This window comes from Mytilus galloprovincialis, chromosome 1 (assembly GCF_965363235.1).
Source record: "Mytilus galloprovincialis chromosome 1, xbMytGall1.hap1.1, whole genome shotgun sequence".
Classification (NCBI taxonomy): domain Eukaryota; kingdom Metazoa; phylum Mollusca; class Bivalvia; order Mytilida; family Mytilidae; genus Mytilus; species Mytilus galloprovincialis.
Window position 1 is genome coordinate 122,958,579 of NC_134838.1, and position 17,685 is coordinate 122,976,263.

Below are 17,685 nucleotides of genomic sequence, written 5' to 3' on the forward strand. Positions count from 1 at the left end.
TCTTAAGAAGGGAATGCTGGGCTCCACAATGCATTTAATTATTTTTGTGTGTGAAAGATTTAAAAAAAATAATTAATAACTTAGTCAAACCCTCATGGTATTTTACACAATCAAGAAGTAAAAGAGGCACAAAAGATACCAGAGGGAGGGTCAAATTCATAGATTGAAAATGAACTGACAATGCCATGGCTAAAAATAAAAAACAAACAGACAAATAATAGTATGGAAGACACATTATAGAAAACTAAAGACTAAGCAACACGACCCCACCAAAAACTGGGGGTGATCTCAGGTGCTCCAGAAGGTTAAGCAGATCCTGCTCCACATCTGGCACTCTTAAGATAACACCATGAATAAAATTACTGTAAGGTTTAAAAAATAAATTTGTCTGTATTTTATTGATACATGTACTTAGTTTTTGACAGTTAACAAATACTGGAAGTAGCGACAGCAGTATTCTGTACAACCCTTTATAAATTTTAATTGTAAGTAAGCATTTTTTTTTTTAGTTTTGAATGCATAACAGCTTTTTTGTAACTCATCACTGAAATAAGGCAATGCATTAAGTGCTTTTTGTTTGATGGCATTAAATATGATGTCATTTTCTTATAACATAGGAAACATAACTACAATGAAGGTAAGACCAGCAAAGAACCTAGACTGTTAGACAACTAATATTACAGGGTCACTACACGTGGCTATATATAAACTCTATTGCAGTTTTATTGTATATAATGTTTTTGTTTGGGAATTGTTCACCTTTTATCTGTAAATAACAACTTATTTTCTTTAATTTAATGTAATACTTCACATTTTCTGCAGTCTATTGATATGGAAAAAAGTAAAACTAGATTTTAGTATGGAACACTAATTAAAGTTTTGAGTATATTAGTATACAAAGTTTTATCATGGAGAAGATTTGCTTTGTAATTTTTTCTTCTTCTTTTGACTTTTAATATTAAAAGATTATCAATGTAGTTAAAGATAGTATCATTAAAGAATTCACATCTACATTTATTCTTAGTTGAAGGAGAAAAAGCAGGATTAGATCTATTTTACCATCATTTAAGTGTCTATGTTCATACATACATTGGAACTTCTTCTATATTCATCCATAGGCACATACATTACCACAGTTCTGCTGTTACTACTGTGATACTTGCAAAATAATTACTCATTGGTGCCAGGCAGTTATCAGTATGGCTCCTAACGAAACGATATAGATTTCAGTGGCTGATCCAGGGGTTGGAACTCTTCTTGTTTTTGGACGATCAATGCAAATGGATGGGGAAATATAGTTAAAACCCTCCCTTTTAAAAATGGCTGGATCTGCCCTGGATTTACTAAACATGACTTACTTTAAGTAAGAATGTTTGAAATGAAATATTATTTATGCAAATGTTGTTGTTTCCCCTTGACAGAGTCCAAAAGCAAGACATAGGTATGCTATTTTTTATGGGAGCAGCAACAATTGTACAAGTTTGTGATTAGGTCTAGTTTATGGTGAACGTCAAGTGGTAGGTCAGTGATATTTGGTATGCATTTGTATAAGCATTACCTCATCTCATTTTTATGGACATCATTGGGATCTGTCTTAGTCATGGTCTTTTGACTTTGAAACTTTTTCTTAGTTTACATTTATAAATTAGTTTGTGATTAGTTCAGTTAAAGATGAAGTGATTATTTTAAGTCAATGATATTTGGTATGCAAATTTATTGGCATTTGCAAGTATCATTTCTATGGAGATAAGCATTGGCACATCTCATATCAATGGAGATTGTCTAGCCATGTACCTTCAGTCAGGGTTCATCAACTTTGAATATTTGCATAACTTACATGACAAAGTATTGCTATTTTCATTTCAACATTGCATTATCAAAATTACAAAAAGGCGAGAGATATCTCTGTGGTAACAGTTTATTTTATATTGCCTTAAAAGTTTCAGAAGAGAAGATGTAAAAAATTATCATATGTATTTACTATAGATGTCTTTTGAACAAATCCAGGGATTTCTAAGCACCTTAGTTATAATTGACAAATGATAGATAGATAGATACAGGCTTTGTTATTGCTCTTGTTGATGGTCAAATTTTTAATTTGAATCCAACACTTAAAGTATATTTAACATTATTTTTAAGCTATATTAGCTTTTTAAGACAGCTTTAAATATGCTGTCTTTCAATCTGTAGTATGAAAAAAATAGTAGAAATTGCTACGAAAAGTTAGCTATACTTTTGTGTCTTTGTGTTGGCAAGCTGGGTAGGAAAAACTATTATAGATTTTTTTTTACAGTGCATGCTAAATAATTTTTATCAGAAGTATACCGGGTAGATCAAATTTACAAAACCTTTTAAATGTCAGTTTTATATTTTAGCTTTCTTGTTATGTTATCCTAGCAAATTCCTCATCTCAAAAGACAAAAAGATATATAAACCAGGAGTGAAGATTAAAGGGAACACAGCTGCTTGTATTTACTCCATTTCACTTTAAATTTGTTCACAAATATAAAAACTCCCTCATTACCATTCCTCCGACACCATGATTGCAGTTACTGCCATATATTTCATTCATTACTACACTTGATGCTTTTACATATATATGGGTACCTTCATACATATCCAGATGTTGTTGACATTTAATTTTGGATTTTACTCTTTTTCTTGATACACTTGTGTTTTAAACTTTTGTATTTTTCACTATAATATATAGTCTAGGATTTTGATCTTGTTTACTCGTCTCTAATCAGACTTTGAGCACTAAACTTTTAAACATATTTTTCATTGTTGTTGTTGTGGCCCTATAAATTTTAATTTGTTAAATATATGTTTTTATAAAGGAAATAAAATACTTTGTTAAAGTGGAGCAACATGAAAATACATAAACAGCTTATAAAATAAGAAAAAGGATAACCAGGTTAGCAATAAGGTTATTTGGGAAAGACAATTGTCAATGTTCAATAGGGAGAAGTATCTTTTTTGTTTATAAAAGTTTTAAAATATTCATTTGTATAAATCCTGTTACTTTTTAAAGTTTTGATAGAAACATAATACAGTTGTTGATTTCCATCCCCATGTTATTTGATAAATAATATATCTTTAAACTTTTTCAATAGGTATTCCCCTGTATAGTTTTGGAAAATATATATATAATAAAATAATAATTCATGATTATTATTATTAAAAAAGTCTACATATCTTTGTTTTATAGGAGGTCTCAGAGTGATGTATCAACAATGAATGCCAGTGATCTTGACCATGTGTTGGAACGTCTATCTGTAGAATTGGAGAAAATGGACGCTAGTGTTGGCGATGTAAATAATTCCTATATTTATACTGACAACAATGATACACGATAGTTCTTCATGAATAATTGTACATTTAGTGATATGCAATGCTGTATATATTTTATTGTTTCTGGATCCTATTTAATGAATAATTCTTAATTTGGAGAAAATACGTTTATTTTATTAAAGTAAATTTATTGCAAACAACTTTCTGTTGTAAAAGTTATGAACAGCTGATGAAAGATAAAATTTCTTTAAAAAAAATATTTACATTTCTATTGGACAACATTTTCTGTATTTCCTTTTGAGATTGGCATTTTTTTAATTTTGTTTTGAATTCAAAATATTTTTTAACACAAGCTTTTCTTCTTCCAATCAATGATTTCAAGTTATTTACAGCAAAGTTGAATTTTTTTTCAACACTAACTGAAGTTTGTAAATATTTCCCTTTTTATGTCTGTATGTCTGTGCGTCTGTTCTTCCCACTTCAGGGTAATGTTTTTGGTCAAGGTAGATTTTATGAAGTTGAAGACAATCAACTTGAAACTTAGTACACATATTCCCTATGATATGATCTTTCTTATTTCAATTCCAAATGATAGTTTTGGCCTAAATTTCACTGTTCACTAAGCATAGAAAATGGTAATGTGGGTGGGGCATCCATGTAATATGTACACATTCTTGTTTATAATATTTTTATTATCATATTAAACACAATTATTACTTTACTATGTACTTGTTTGGCAATATAACTATTTTGATCTGAGTGTCTGAACTATTAACCAGTTATATTGCATATCAGTTTGATATAATTTTTATACGACCGCAAAAATTGAAAATTTTTTGGTCGTATATTGGTATGATGTTGGCATCGTCGTCGTCGTCCGAATACTTTTAGTTTTCACACTCTAACTTTAGTAAAAGTGAATAGAAATCTATGAAATTTTAACACAAGCTTTATGACCACAAAAGGAAGGTTGAGATTGATTTTGGGAGTTTTGGTCCCAATATTTTAGGAATTAGGGGCAAAAAAGGGCCCAAATAAGCATTTTCTTGGTTTTAGCACTATAACTTTAGTTTAAGTAAATAGAAATCTATGAAATTTGGACACAAGGTTTATGACCACAAAAGGAAGGTTGGGATTGATTTTGGAATGTTTGGTTCCAACAGTTTAGGAATTAGGGGCCAAAAAAGGGCCCAAATAAGCATTATTCTTGGTTTTCGCACCATAACTTTAGTATAAGTAAATAGAAATCTATGAAATTTAAACACAAGGTTTATGACCATAAAAGGAAGGTTGGGTTTGATTTTGGGAGTTTTGGTCCCAACAGTTTAGGAATAAGGGGCCCAAAGGGTCCAAAATTGAACTTTGTTTGATTTCATCAAAAATTGAATAATTGGGGTTCTTTGATATGCCGAATCTAACTGTGTATGTAGATTCTTAAGTTTTGGTCCCGTTTTCAAATTGGTCTACATTAAGGTCCAAAGGGTCCAAAATTAAACTTAGTTTGATTTTAACAAAAATTGAATCCTTGGGGTTCTTTGATATGCTGAATATAAAAATGTACTTACATTTTTTATTATTGGTCCAGTTTTCAAGTTGGTCCAAATCAGGGTCCTAAATTAAACTTTGTTTGATTTCATCAAAAATTGAATAATTGGGGTTCTTTGATATGCCAAATCTAACTGTGTATGTAGATTCTTAATTTTTGGTCCCGTTTTCAAATTGGTCTACATTAAAGTCCAAAGGGTCCAAAATTAAACTAAGTTTGATTTTAACAAAAAATGAATTCTTGGGCTTTTTTGATATGCTGAATCTAAACATGTACTTAGATTTTTGATTATGGACCCAGTTTTCAAGTTGGTTCAAATCAGGATCCAAAATTATTATATTAAGTATTGTGCAATAGCAAGAAATTTTCAATTGCACAGTATTCAGCAATAGCAAGAAATCTTCAATTGCACAGAATTGTGCAATAGCAAGAAATTTTCAATTGCACAGTATTGCGCAATAGCAAGAAATCTTCAATTGCACAGTATTGTGCAATAGCAAATATTTTCAATTGCACAGTATTGCACAATAGCAAGAAATAATAAAAATATAAGTGAACCAACACCTTGTGTGGTGATTGTGCGGTAGGGTAAAAACGAGTGGATACCGCTAGGTATTCACAGTCATCTTGAAAAAAATGAATATGTCGACAATAAAGACAACAACACTCATGTTTTTACCGCATAGTATCTGTTTATTGGGTCTACATGTTTCGCCTAGTAGATAGGCATCATCAGGACAATTATACAAAGAAATATGACAGTGAAGTATGAATTTTGCGGTTTAGCAGTTTAACCGGAAGTGTAAGTTACATAATAGTAGTTATGGTGACGTTATATAAATAGAAAGTGAGAGTGAAAGTAAATTAAAATAGAAAATATATAAATAGCAATGTTAGTGTTTTCTTGAATGGTAACAGCATCTCGTGTGGTTGACATCTATCTCATTCTGTGTAGTTAATCTCATGGGAGGTCTTTGGTGGTATAGCACGTTGTAGTTATCTAAATAAATAATCATGTCAGTGAATATTCCAAATGGGACAACACCTCACTGTTCATTTCGTACAGTCAACTGGCTTCGCTCTGGGACCCTCGAGTTACTGCTTCCAATTGCGTCGGAAATGGTGTGAAGTGTATGATCGTCGCACATTTTGGAAATTAAAAAAAGTGGTAAATCTATAAATATTTAATTATGAGTTGTGTTAATGATTAAACCTTTTGATGTGGTTTGATGTTGAATCTGTAAGAGCTTCCAGCAGGTTTCTTCTTTCTAAACCGGTGGTAAAGTATTGTAATGGTTGAGACTCTGTTAAATCTTTATGTGAATTTTGCGTAGTGTCATAAATTCAGCTAGGTGGTCTTGATTTCTTATTAGTGTAATCAGCGGTTGTAGCTGTTTCTTCTTCTCTTGCTCCTTCTCTTCTTGGACAGGGTGGAATCTTTGTCATTTTCAGGAAAAGATCGGGAATCTTGGTATTGGTCTGTAGTATATCCATGCTGTTGGTCGTAAGGTACAACGCAAGTGTGGCGAGGTGGATCCTTGCGGATGCAGGGGTTCACAAAAGGTAAACAATAAAAATTATAAGTGAACCAACACCTTGTGTGGTGATTGTGCGGTAGGGTAAAAACAAGTGGATAAAGGTATTCACAGTCATCTAGAAAAAAATGAATATGTCGACAATAAAGACAACAACACTCATGTTTTTACCGCATAGTATCTGTTTATTGGGTCTACATGTTTCGCCTAGTAGATAGGCATCATCAGGACAATTATACAAAGAAATATGACAGTGAAGTATGAATTTTGCGGTTTAGCAGTTTAACCGGAAGTGTAAGTTACATAATAGTAGTTATGGTGACGTTATATAAATATTTATATATTTTCTATTTTAATTTACTTTCACTTTCACTTTCTATTTATATAACGTCACCATAACTACTATTATGTAACTTACACTTCCGGTTAAACCGCTAAACCGCAAACTTCATACTTCACTGTCATATTTCTTTGTGTAATTGTCCTGATGATGCCTATCTACTAGGCGAAACATGTAGACCCAATAAACAGATACTATGCGGTAAAACATGAGTGTTGTTGTCTTTATTGTTGACAATAGCAAGAAATATCTAATTGCACAATATTGTGCAATAGCTAGAAATTTTCAATTGGAGTTATCTTTCTTTGTTCAGAATAGTAGTTGAATCAACTTAAATCATTGTTTTATACAATATACAATGTATATTCACTTTTACTACCAACCAATCTTTACCATTCAGTGATAACAAGCACTTTATTTTACATTTTAATATTTTATGATGTATTTAAGAGTAGTTATTGTTGCAAACTCCATTAGAAATTTGAATTGATATCAGTTTTGGAAAAAGGGAAAGGGGGATGTGAAAAAAAAATGGGGGGGGGGGGTTAAATTTTTCTCATTTCAGATTTCATAAATAAAAAGAAAATTTCTTCAAACATCTTTTTGAGAGGATTAATATTCAACAGCATAGTGAATTGCTCAAAGGCAAAAAAAAAATTTTAAGTTCATTAGACCACATTCATTCTGTGTCAGAAACCTATGCTGTGTCAACTATTTAATTTTAGATTAAAATAAGTTTGAAGAAGAAATCTTTAATTGATTTGTAAAATTTTGACATTTGTGTGTAAAAAACCCAATTATAATGTCAAAAATTTGATCACAATCCAAATTCAGAGCTGTATCACGCTTGAATGTTTTGTCCATACTTGCCCCAACTGTTCAGGGTTCAACCTCTGCGGTCATATAAAGCTGCACCCTGCGGAGCACCTGGTTTGTTCTGAATTCATATAGTGTACAAGAGTCATTTTCAAATTCAAATGGCATTTTCATCCTGTCACATCACTCAAAGGTTGTAAATTGTTAGGTTTTATTTTATCGTAATTCTTTCAAAAACGTTAGCATATTTAATTAATATATTAGAGCATTTGATTATATAATATATATATTTACCTTTTTTTATCCTTTTGTCATGCTTGCTATTAAAGTGAATGGTTCTAATTTTTCCCTTGTTACTACATGCAAAACATGAGCTTATAAAGATGCATAGACTTCTGTAAAATGATTTGTATACCTATTTTTTCTGATTAGAGATTTTTGTCAGTTTACACACATTGTAAATATTTTTTTACTGGTTTTTATGTTAAAAAAGAGACTATGATGAGTTCTTTTTAAACTTGTTAATTTTATTAATATGAAGCTGATTGTGATTTTGTAAGTATCTTGTATTAAAATCTTATTTATAGAACAGCAATAAATTTTATTATGTGCTTTATTCTCATTATCTATATGAAATTGTTGACTGTTAAAAGCAGAGACATTAATATAGTGACTGTATGGTGGTTAATGGTCAACCATATATTGCACATATTACTGTATCTGTAGTGTCTTGAGTTGGTTAAAACTTCAGTTTTTTGCACACTCAGTTAGATATAAACCGTCTACTAACACCACTTAGCAGAAATAAATACTACCTTATATGTCAAAATTTTTAAATGTCTGAAAGATACAGAAACAGGATCAAAATGATGATTTCTTGCCCTTTGATGAAGATTTTCCCATTTTTTGCATTTTTGTCTTATATCTTAAAAGTTATAATACATAGTTAGAAACTTAAATTAGAAAAAATGATCAGCAAGACAATATATACAATTAAGACAATGTGGAGGAAATTCTCTGACTTCACCTTATTGGAGTTATTGCCCTTTAATGACAATTTTTATCTCTTTTTTTTGCATTTATGATAAAAATTATAACAGATAATCACACACAAAAAAATACCACAAAGGCAAGATCTACTAACGAGTCAATTGCTGCTGATATAGTTGGAAGACTTGCATCTCTTTATAAATGGAATATTCTTTTTACCCTCTTTTGTGTTTTGAACAAAAACTCAAGAAGATATGAAGAACCTAAACAATAAATGATCAGCAAAACAAGATCAACAAGATAGAGATATTTTTCATGAATTCTGTTCTCCTCTGCGATGTTTGAGAGTGTCCTTTGTTGAATATGCACATATCCAAGGTGAGAGACACAGGCTCTTTAGAGCCTCCAGGTTAAGATACCATGTAATACTTGGAAATTTATTTAATGATATCCATGTTCAAAATATCTGATAATACCCTGAAGTATAAAAGGAAAAGCTATCTACAATGTATATTCGTCATGATTTATTGGATATAGCATCAAAAAGTTTTCTTATGTATTGACAAATTTCATGAGCTTGTTCATCTGTTTTGCACTGATACACATAACACTGAAATCCACCATGTTGACTTTGCAACTGTCCAATTTTCACAACAATATTTGGTTTCCCTGATCCATCTTCATACTGTATAACTTGTGCTAATGTTTGAAGAGGGTGTCTCTGTTTTACTTCCTAGAAAAGAAAAATGTGGAGTTTTACTAGTTAATGTGAGGTTTCTCCCTTGTATCAAAAGTTGATAATTAGATAAATGTTTTTAAGCTTCTGAGGAATTTTGAGTCCTCAATAAACTATTTTCATATAACTGATTGATACCAGATTTTTTTATAATTTTCAACGGGTTACTCTTGGGTAGGATATTCTTGTACTTGGTTAGGTAGAAGCAACCAAAAGAAGTGAAATCAAACATATAATCTGCACAATTTTAGGGGAAAGTTCACTGATTTCAGAAGATTTTGTTGTATAAAGAAAAAAATAGGCAATCAATTCCCTTCCCCCTCCCCTAACATAGCTTGATTTTACTTCTTAATGTTGCTCTTACTTGACTGATTACCAGGATGTCCTACACAGCTACTTTTGCATAGATAATATTTCTGTACTTAAAATCTGTAGTACAGAAAATTTACTTTTAATATTAAGTACTTTTTCTTTACTTTAGAATTATTATAATATTTAGGTACTTGTATTTTCCAGTACTTGATTTGTACTTAAAATATTGGTACAGAAATAATACCAACAATGATCACAATATTCCATGTTTGAACATTATAACCTGATGAGATTTGAATAAGACAAACTTTTAAAATGCTGAAAATGTAACCGTGCAACCTAAAATCTGTAGTTAGACTTGGGGTCAATTACATTGGAATGTAATTAATTAAATTACACATTACATTGCAAAAATGATCAATTACATCAATTACACATTACACTGTTTTTGAAATGTAATTAATTAAATTACAATTACTTTACTTCGTAATTAATTAAATTACACATTACATTTGGTCATGGTATTTTTTTCAACAATATTATACATAAATAATGCATGTGTAAAATATTCATGTAAGCATAGTTCAAGCGTTGCATTTGATAATCATTAGCTATTTTAATGTTTTGTGATTTAGTCTGAATTTCTCTGGTCTGAACACTTTGACATCAATTCTGAATAGCTTTTCGACAGGAGCTAATGTGGCAGATATTGCTTGATCAGAACATGGAAGTTCTTCGATCAAAAGATCATCATTATTGAAAGGAGGAGGAATTGGTTCCTATAAACTTGCCAATACATCAAGGGGTATTTTGACATCTCAGAAATGACGTCATTTAAATTAAACATAATAAAAATAAATATATTATACATAAATCATAAATATTTGTTTTTACATCAAATATATCAAAAAGTGTGCTTGTCACAATATTGAAAATAATTTTTAGTACAAATAATGTATGTATAATGTCTAAATATTAGCAATATTTTGCTAATTAGATAAAAATACATGTAACAGTGGCATTGCCCCTGGACATTTTAATTTGATTAATTGCTGTTTGTTTTTACAGCTGTTAATTATTATTTCTATACTTCTTTTGTGTATACTAATTTGACAAAATGATTGTGTGCAGTGATTTTAAATTCTAAATGACATGAATGAACTGTCTAAGAAAGATTTTTCACAGTGACGCTTTTTTTTGGTTTTTATTTAACAAGGTGATTAATTACTTATCAATCTATATAGTTAAAAGATCTTTCTTAAAAACTGAACACTAATATATGATTCTTACATTTTTTAAATTTATAATTAAATAATAATTATTAACAAAAACATCTGTAGGTCAAATAAATATTAATATGCATTGTAACTTCAGTATAAATTATAGACTTCATATATTAAAAAAAGTATGTAATTTCAATATTTGAAAAACAAGTATTATTTTACAATTTATATAATTAAACACAAATCCTTATCTTTGACACCATAAAAGTATATGTAATTGAAATGTAATTCAAAAGTAATTGAGCATTACATGCTTTTTTCAATGTAATTAATTAAATTACCATTACATGTAATTAAAAAAATGCTCAATTACACATTACATTCAATTACATGGAAAATTGTAATGCATTACACTTAATTACCATTAAATTTTCAATTACCCCATCCCTGTCTGTAGTACTTAAATTTGAAGTACAAATCAAGTACTGTAAAGTACAGGTACCTAAATATTACAATAATTCTTAAGTAAGAAAATAGTACTACAGATTTTTGGTACAGAAATAGTACCTATGCAAAAGTAGCTGTGTATACATGTATGTGTACTGTAGCATGTGTAGTGTGTTTGTTCATTCTACATTTGCTAGGGGTATAGGGGAGGGTTGAGATCTCACAAAAAATAATAACCCTGCCACATTGATGACAGATGATAATGATGGTTTAAATTATATATACCACTTTTCAAACTCAATGGTATATGTGTAAATTATCACCTGTTTCCCTTGATCAACTATTTTCAATCCATGCCTAGAAATACACATAGTCACTCTATTTTCTTCTATAACTGATACTGGCAACCTGCCTTCTATCTGAAATAAAATCCAATTTAATGTTACATTTGTGTATTGGTTAAGTAAAAATTCTGTCTCTTGAGGTTCATTATAACATATTTTTTTTATTCAAAAACAGCAAAAAATCCTCCATTGCAGTATTTCTACTGTGCATTTTCAACATGATCTACTCAATAAGCTTCAGATTAATATTTTATTTATCTTATGTGTGCATCATTCACATGACCTACTTATTAAGACTTTAGATTCATGCCAAATGTTCTAGAATTACACTTACCTGGGCCTCCTCGACATGATCCACTAATTGAGCCTCGGTGTCACGTTTTATTGAGTTACCCATATTTGCTTCCTCTACCATTCCAAGGAAATACACATCAAATGACATTTTCTGCAATAAGACTTTGTCAGGTGTAAAACGACCATCTTTCCTACTGTCTGTGCCTGGGTTTCCCTAAATCAATAAGTACTAGAGTTAAACCATATTGACAGTTCTACCCTGTTGTGTTATACTTGCACTGTTTTCAATATTGATGTTTGGTAGGAGGAATAAATTCCTTAAAACTGTAAAAGACCTGTACTGAAGCTAAAGTTACTGGAAACAAGTAATGGTAGAGACTCATTCTATTTTTTTCCATTAATGGAGAATCTGTCCTTAATTTCCTTATCTAAAAACCTTCCAGAGCAACTCTGTCAGCCCTTACCCAACTCTAGTTGTTGTTTCTGATATTGATGGAAATTTTTTTAAGATCAGCTTGGACGTGCTCATATATGGACTCAAATGACCGTTTGAGTGGTTTGACGACTTAGGGGAGGTTGGCAAGTCATCTCATTGGAAAGTTTTATGCATAATACAACTTTAAACAGCGCCCCAGATAGCTTTAAATATTTTAATGTTTATTTATTAAATGATATATTTCATAACATAGGAAACAAAGTAAGATTATCACTGTAAACACTAAAACAGGTCAAAATACACCTTATCTTATCGCTAATCCCGGCTGACCCGGCCGCTTGAACTTTTGACGCATACAACAATCACTTTTACATTGTGGCGTCAGATATTTTGCTTTATGACATCAAAATTTTACAGGAACCTGAGTGATATCCAGTAATGGCGGAAAAATAGCAATAAGGTGTATAAAGTTCAAAGTTCTTTATTTTCCAATTAAGGGCCCCCTGACGGGTTATAATGACAACAATACACAATACATTCTGATTCTTAACACATAAACATATAATGAAGATAAAATTAAAATTTCAATTCACATGAAGAGAATATAATACCATAGAATATATATATCATATAAAATGTCACGTCATAAAACAATTATTATTATTTATAAATTATTTTAGTTCTCTCAAAGTTTCATATCTTTGATTTTTTTTTTCTGCCATGCCAGAGTGCCAGCAAAAATAGTTTAATAATTTATTAATTCACCATATTAATTGGAGAATGGAAATGGTTTGCTAACTGAGGTCCACCTCGTCTCTTATCCATAAAAATAAGTTGAAGGAATAAATAATACAAGTCACTAAAATGGAAAAGAGACCAAGGGCAAATGCACTTGGACATGTTAGTAAGTGGAATTTTAGATACCCTCTTAACCTCCTCGTGACTAGTGCACAAAAGAAAAAGAAGGGTGGGGATCATGGTTTTAAAACCATTAATACTATTCTGGTAGTTTAAACAGCACCTTTCATGAGAATATTACTTACCTGAACTGATGCACTATTGTAAAATTGTTGACTTACATTGTGTTGAGATGATTTGCTAGTTTTTTTCCAAAACATTTCTGTTTTTGTTTGACAGGAAGTTTGTATCGAATCAATAAATTTAAAACCGTAGCTGGAATGAAAATATGCGGGACTATCTAAAACAGGGATTTTGTATCCTGCTCGCTGCAAAAAATAAGATTCTGAGGCAGGCAACTTAATGACTAAATGAACAATGGAAGTAATTTTAGATAAATTGAGTAGCTGACAATAATCAAAACTGTCAGATAAGATCGCGAGAAATTGCCAGGCAATATACAATTTAATATTATTCGCCTAATTTTCATGACAATTGTTCTAACCATTTTGGAGTTATTGTCAGAAAACTTAAAAATCGCTAATTTTTTATACGGCCGTTTTAGGAATTTATTGTAGAAAACCAGTCCCTTTGTCCGTCCGTCCGTCCTCAACATGTCGGACAATAACTTAAAAACGCTTTTACCAATTTACACGAAACTTTGGTGAATTGTTTATATCTATCAGTGATTGGCGACATCAATTTTGATTTTTATGAATTTAGGCTTTAACGTTTCCGAGTTATAGGGTTTTATATCATAAGTTAACTGTATATTTTAACTCATAACTGAATTCTTTGAACAGTTTTCGTTAAAATTTGGTGAATTGTTTGAATATATTAAAGTTTGACTTCTCTCATCGCATATGATGCTATTATGTCTGACTGTATATCAATCAAGCTTCTTTTTCAAATGCAATAACTTGGAATTCATCAGGATTAAACTTTGAATTGAGCATTGTCTGCATGCAATTAAATTTAAACACACCAATTAAAATAATACGTTCTCTTTCAATATACATTTTCGAAATCAGGGTCAGCATATGACATAGCATTATCGTCAGCATAATTATATAGGGTTCAACCCCAATCTGCACGGTTAGCCACTAGTCCGATGCCCCAGACTAGTAAAATTTCATTCGGACTAGTAAGTTTTTGCAAAACTTTGTTTGGCCAAATAAGAAAAATGTCAGAATATTGGTCTTCGGACTAGTAGTTGAAAAAGTTTTTGGTGCAGACTGCCGGGCGGGGCGGCGGGCGGGGCGGGCGGGCCCGTTCCATTTTCAGTAAGATAGAATCTAAATAAATAAATAATCTTTATTTCAAGAGGATGATCCCATTAGTTAAAACTAATCTTCCTGAGAGTCCTTAAAATATAATAACATATTTATAAGTACATAGAGTATTATAAAGTTATATTATTGTATTTAAATAATAATGAAAAAGCATATTAATTTGCACAATTGATGAAAAATTTGTAACATTTTGTTTTAAAAGATACAAGTGTATTACTCATTTTTATTTCATTTGGTAAACTGTTCCATATTTGAGAACCTGATTATGTAAATGTTTTCTTTAAAAAAATTTGTTTTTGGTTTTGTAAGATTTAATATTTTTTCATCAGCTGAACGTAAGTTATAATTTTGATTATCAGTAAAATGAAAATTTTCTTGTAAATAGTTAGGAACCATACCATTTAATGATTTAAATACAAGTATTGCCTTTTGGTATTGAATGCGTTTTTCCACAGTTAACCAGTGTAAACTATTAAACAATAAACTGGATGATGTCATTATGTCAGCTTCTACTATAACCCTAGCAGATTTCTTTAATAATAACTTATTAAGTTTATTTATTCCACTTTCACAACAGCTTCCCCATATATTGCAACAATAATCAAATAATGGCAGAATATAAGCATTAAAATAGATAATACGTATATCTATGTCATCTGTGAAAATCTTAAATTATAGAGGACCGAGGATGGAACTTTGGCATAATCTCTTTCTCAGTGGATGTAAGTCCAACTGCTTTGTTATCACTGAAGTTTGATTTATTGCCTACGATCTGTAAAATTGTTTTGAACTAATTTCACTGATTTTGAAGGACCAAAATCATATAACTAATTCACAACAATATCATGTGGTAATCGACCAAAAACTCTCGAAAAATCAATAAGTATTGCTGCCAATCCATATACATACATATTTTTCCAGATATGTTTTCCAATCCTTAATGAGTCTCAGCAAAATTATCTGACATCCATAACCTTTTCTAAATGCACACAATAAAGCATGAAATATATATTCGCTTGAATGAAAATGCATTAGTATTTAAGTAAAAACACATATTATACAAGATTCTTAATCTACATATTATTTTAAGAACTTAAATACTTCTCATTAATCTTTTTATTTTTATATATCATTGTTTGTATTGTATTATGAAAATTATTGATGTTGTAATGTTTATGCCCTTTGGGGCCCATAATTGGAATAAAAATATCTTCTTTTTATTCTAATATTCAATAGAATTATGTTAACTGATCATACATAACCATTTCATATACTTTGAAAATTGTTGGTCAAATGCTCACAGGTCTGTAGTTCCTTTTATCAAGTTGATAGTTTTTCTTTGTGTAGTTCTTTTTTTGGCAGTCTGTTTGGAAATTCAGTTGATCCTATTGTATTATTTAGAAGTGTTGTTATATGTTTTGTTAATCATTAGTGCACACAGGCACTCGTCTCAGATTTGTTCCCCTCTATATACCTTTATATAACACAAAGGTATATAGGAAAAACATTTTTGAGAAGAGTGCCTGTGCGAGTGCACCAGCTCGCAATAACCTAGAAGATAGCTGATCTACTCCAGTAGCTCTTTTATTATTGATTTTTTTTTCACCAGTTTGTCTACAGTGTCAACATGTTTTAAGGTTTAAAATCATTTTTTAATCATGTTGTATGTTAGCTTTAATTTTCAAAATGTCGTGTGGGGTTTGTTTTTTCTTTCAACATTGGTACCTTTGCCTATGTCATTGACAGTATTTACAAATAAGCATTACAGTTGCCAAACATCTTAACTGTTGTATGAAATTCTATTTTCATGCCATGCGGCTCTTGGGCTGATAATACATGCGATATGAAAAACAATCATTAATATTTTTTATTGTGATTTTGATAATGACTGACAGACTGCTATTTAAAAAGAGTGGTCATATGCTTCAGTGTTGTAGCTGAAAGCAATTCAATAAAATTGAAATTACGATTTTTATCAATATTTTGTATATATAGGTATCCCTCAATGATATATAGCATGGACAGACTGAGAAGAAATGGTACTATTATAGGAAATGGCCCGTTTACTTTTTCCAATTTAAAAAAGAAGATGTGGTCTGATTGCCAATGAGACAACTCTCCACAAGAGACCAAAATGACATAGAAATTAACAACTATAGATCGTCTTACGGCCTTCAACAATGAGCAAAGGCCCATACCGCATAGTCAGCTATAAGAGGCACCGAAATGACAATGTAAAACAAATAAAACGAGAAAACTAACGGCCTATTTTAAGTAAAAAATGAACAAAAAACAAATATGTAACACATAAACAACCGACAACCACTGAATTACAGGCGCCTGCTTTGGGACAGGCACATACATACATAATGTGGCGGGGTTAACATGTTAGCGGGATCCCAAACCCTCCCCTAACCTGGGACAATGGTATAACAGTACAAAATAAGAACGAACTTAAAAATCAGTTGAAAAAGGCTTAACTCATCAGATGGACAGACATACAAGTGGACGTGGCCGGGTACTTGTACATCCCAACAACAATAAGACACTAGGTACAGATCTGAGAGTACTCGCAGTTAATTGACAGCTAGTAAAGTTCAAATCCACTAACAAGTAATAAAAAAATCATGCATTTAAGACTAAATTATCAATCCGTACACATCCAATGGATTTAGTGTAAAGACTTCATAAACAGTCAGAGAAAACATGACCTTGTGAAATGCCAAGATGCAGGTATCGACATATTGTAGATCCATGAATGTGTATATGTATATAAAATACTAGTTATTTTTAATCTGCTATTAAATTGCTATATTTATACCAATAAAAACAATATTCAATGATCTTATTACAGTGTTGAATTGGTAACCTTTTAGAATATGTTTATTTAAAGGAGCGATAAGTCACGTTACCAGAATCATTTCTAAATTTACGGGCGCGATTAACCGTGAATACTTCCGTAAAAATGAAGATGAGCTATCCCGTTTGAAATAAGTTTTCTACAGGTACAACCAAAGTGAAACTTCAAAACCAAATCTTAATATCTATGGAAAATTTAGGAAAGGTTTTAAGTAATTTATGGTAACGAAATCCCTGGTTTAATAATTTACCAGTGATACGTAGATAACGTTCGTTAAAATGAAAAAAAACAAAAACAAAAAAAACGTCAAACAGACCGTGACGGGC

General features: G+C 30.7%; 2 protein-coding genes across 6 annotated transcripts in view; one reads left to right on the forward strand and one right to left on the reverse strand.

Moving 5' to 3' along the window:
- LOC143056538 (cerebral cavernous malformations protein 2 homolog) overlaps positions 1-8,139 on the forward strand; it is a 29,731-nt gene extending 21,592 nt beyond the window's left edge. For 2 of the 4 annotated variants that reach the window (XM_076229624.1, XM_076229635.1), the window contains one exon: positions 3,209-8,139. In XM_076229624.1, the coding sequence (XP_076085739.1) occupies positions 3,209-3,356 (148 nt within the window). In that variant the 3' untranslated portion in view covers positions 3,357-8,139. Of the gene's footprint in view, positions 1-425; positions 486-617; positions 638-3,208 lie in introns of all 4 variants that reach the window. The other 2 variants (XR_012972397.1, XM_076229643.1) reach the window with 2 other exon arrangements.
- An 888-nt stretch (positions 8,140-9,027) lies between these two features.
- On the reverse strand, positions 9,028-13,527 carry LOC143056553 (integrin beta-1-binding protein 1-like). Of its 2 annotated transcripts, none has more exons than XM_076229666.1 (4): positions 13,390-13,527; positions 11,915-12,088; positions 11,560-11,655; positions 9,028-9,251 (listed from the first exon to the last, which is right to left on the reverse strand). In XM_076229666.1, the coding sequence occupies exons 1-4, from the start codon at positions 13,426-13,428 to the stop codon at positions 9,036-9,038; spliced, it is 525 nt and encodes a 174-aa protein (XP_076085781.1). In that variant the 5' UTR covers positions 13,429-13,527; the 3' UTR covers positions 9,028-9,035. The 2 variants fall into 2 exon arrangements, with proteins under 2 accessions (XP_076085781.1, XP_076085776.1); XM_076229661.1 differs by having other exon boundaries at positions 13,354-13,461.
- Positions 13,528-17,685: the final 4,158 nt, after the last annotated feature.

Coding starts and splice junctions, on each gene's coding strand:
- LOC143056553 (XM_076229661.1), bottom strand. CDS start 13,428: ATGTTTTGGAAAAAAACTAGCAAATCATCTCAACACAATGTAAGTCAA. Junction 12,089..13,353: donor ACAATAGTGCATCAGTTCAG/GTAAGTAATATT, acceptor TTATTGATTTAG/GGAAACCCAGGCACAGACAG. Junction 11,656..11,914: donor ATCATGTCGAGGAGGCCCAG/GTAAGTGTAATT, acceptor ATTTTATTTCAG/ATAGAAGGCAGGTTGCCAGT.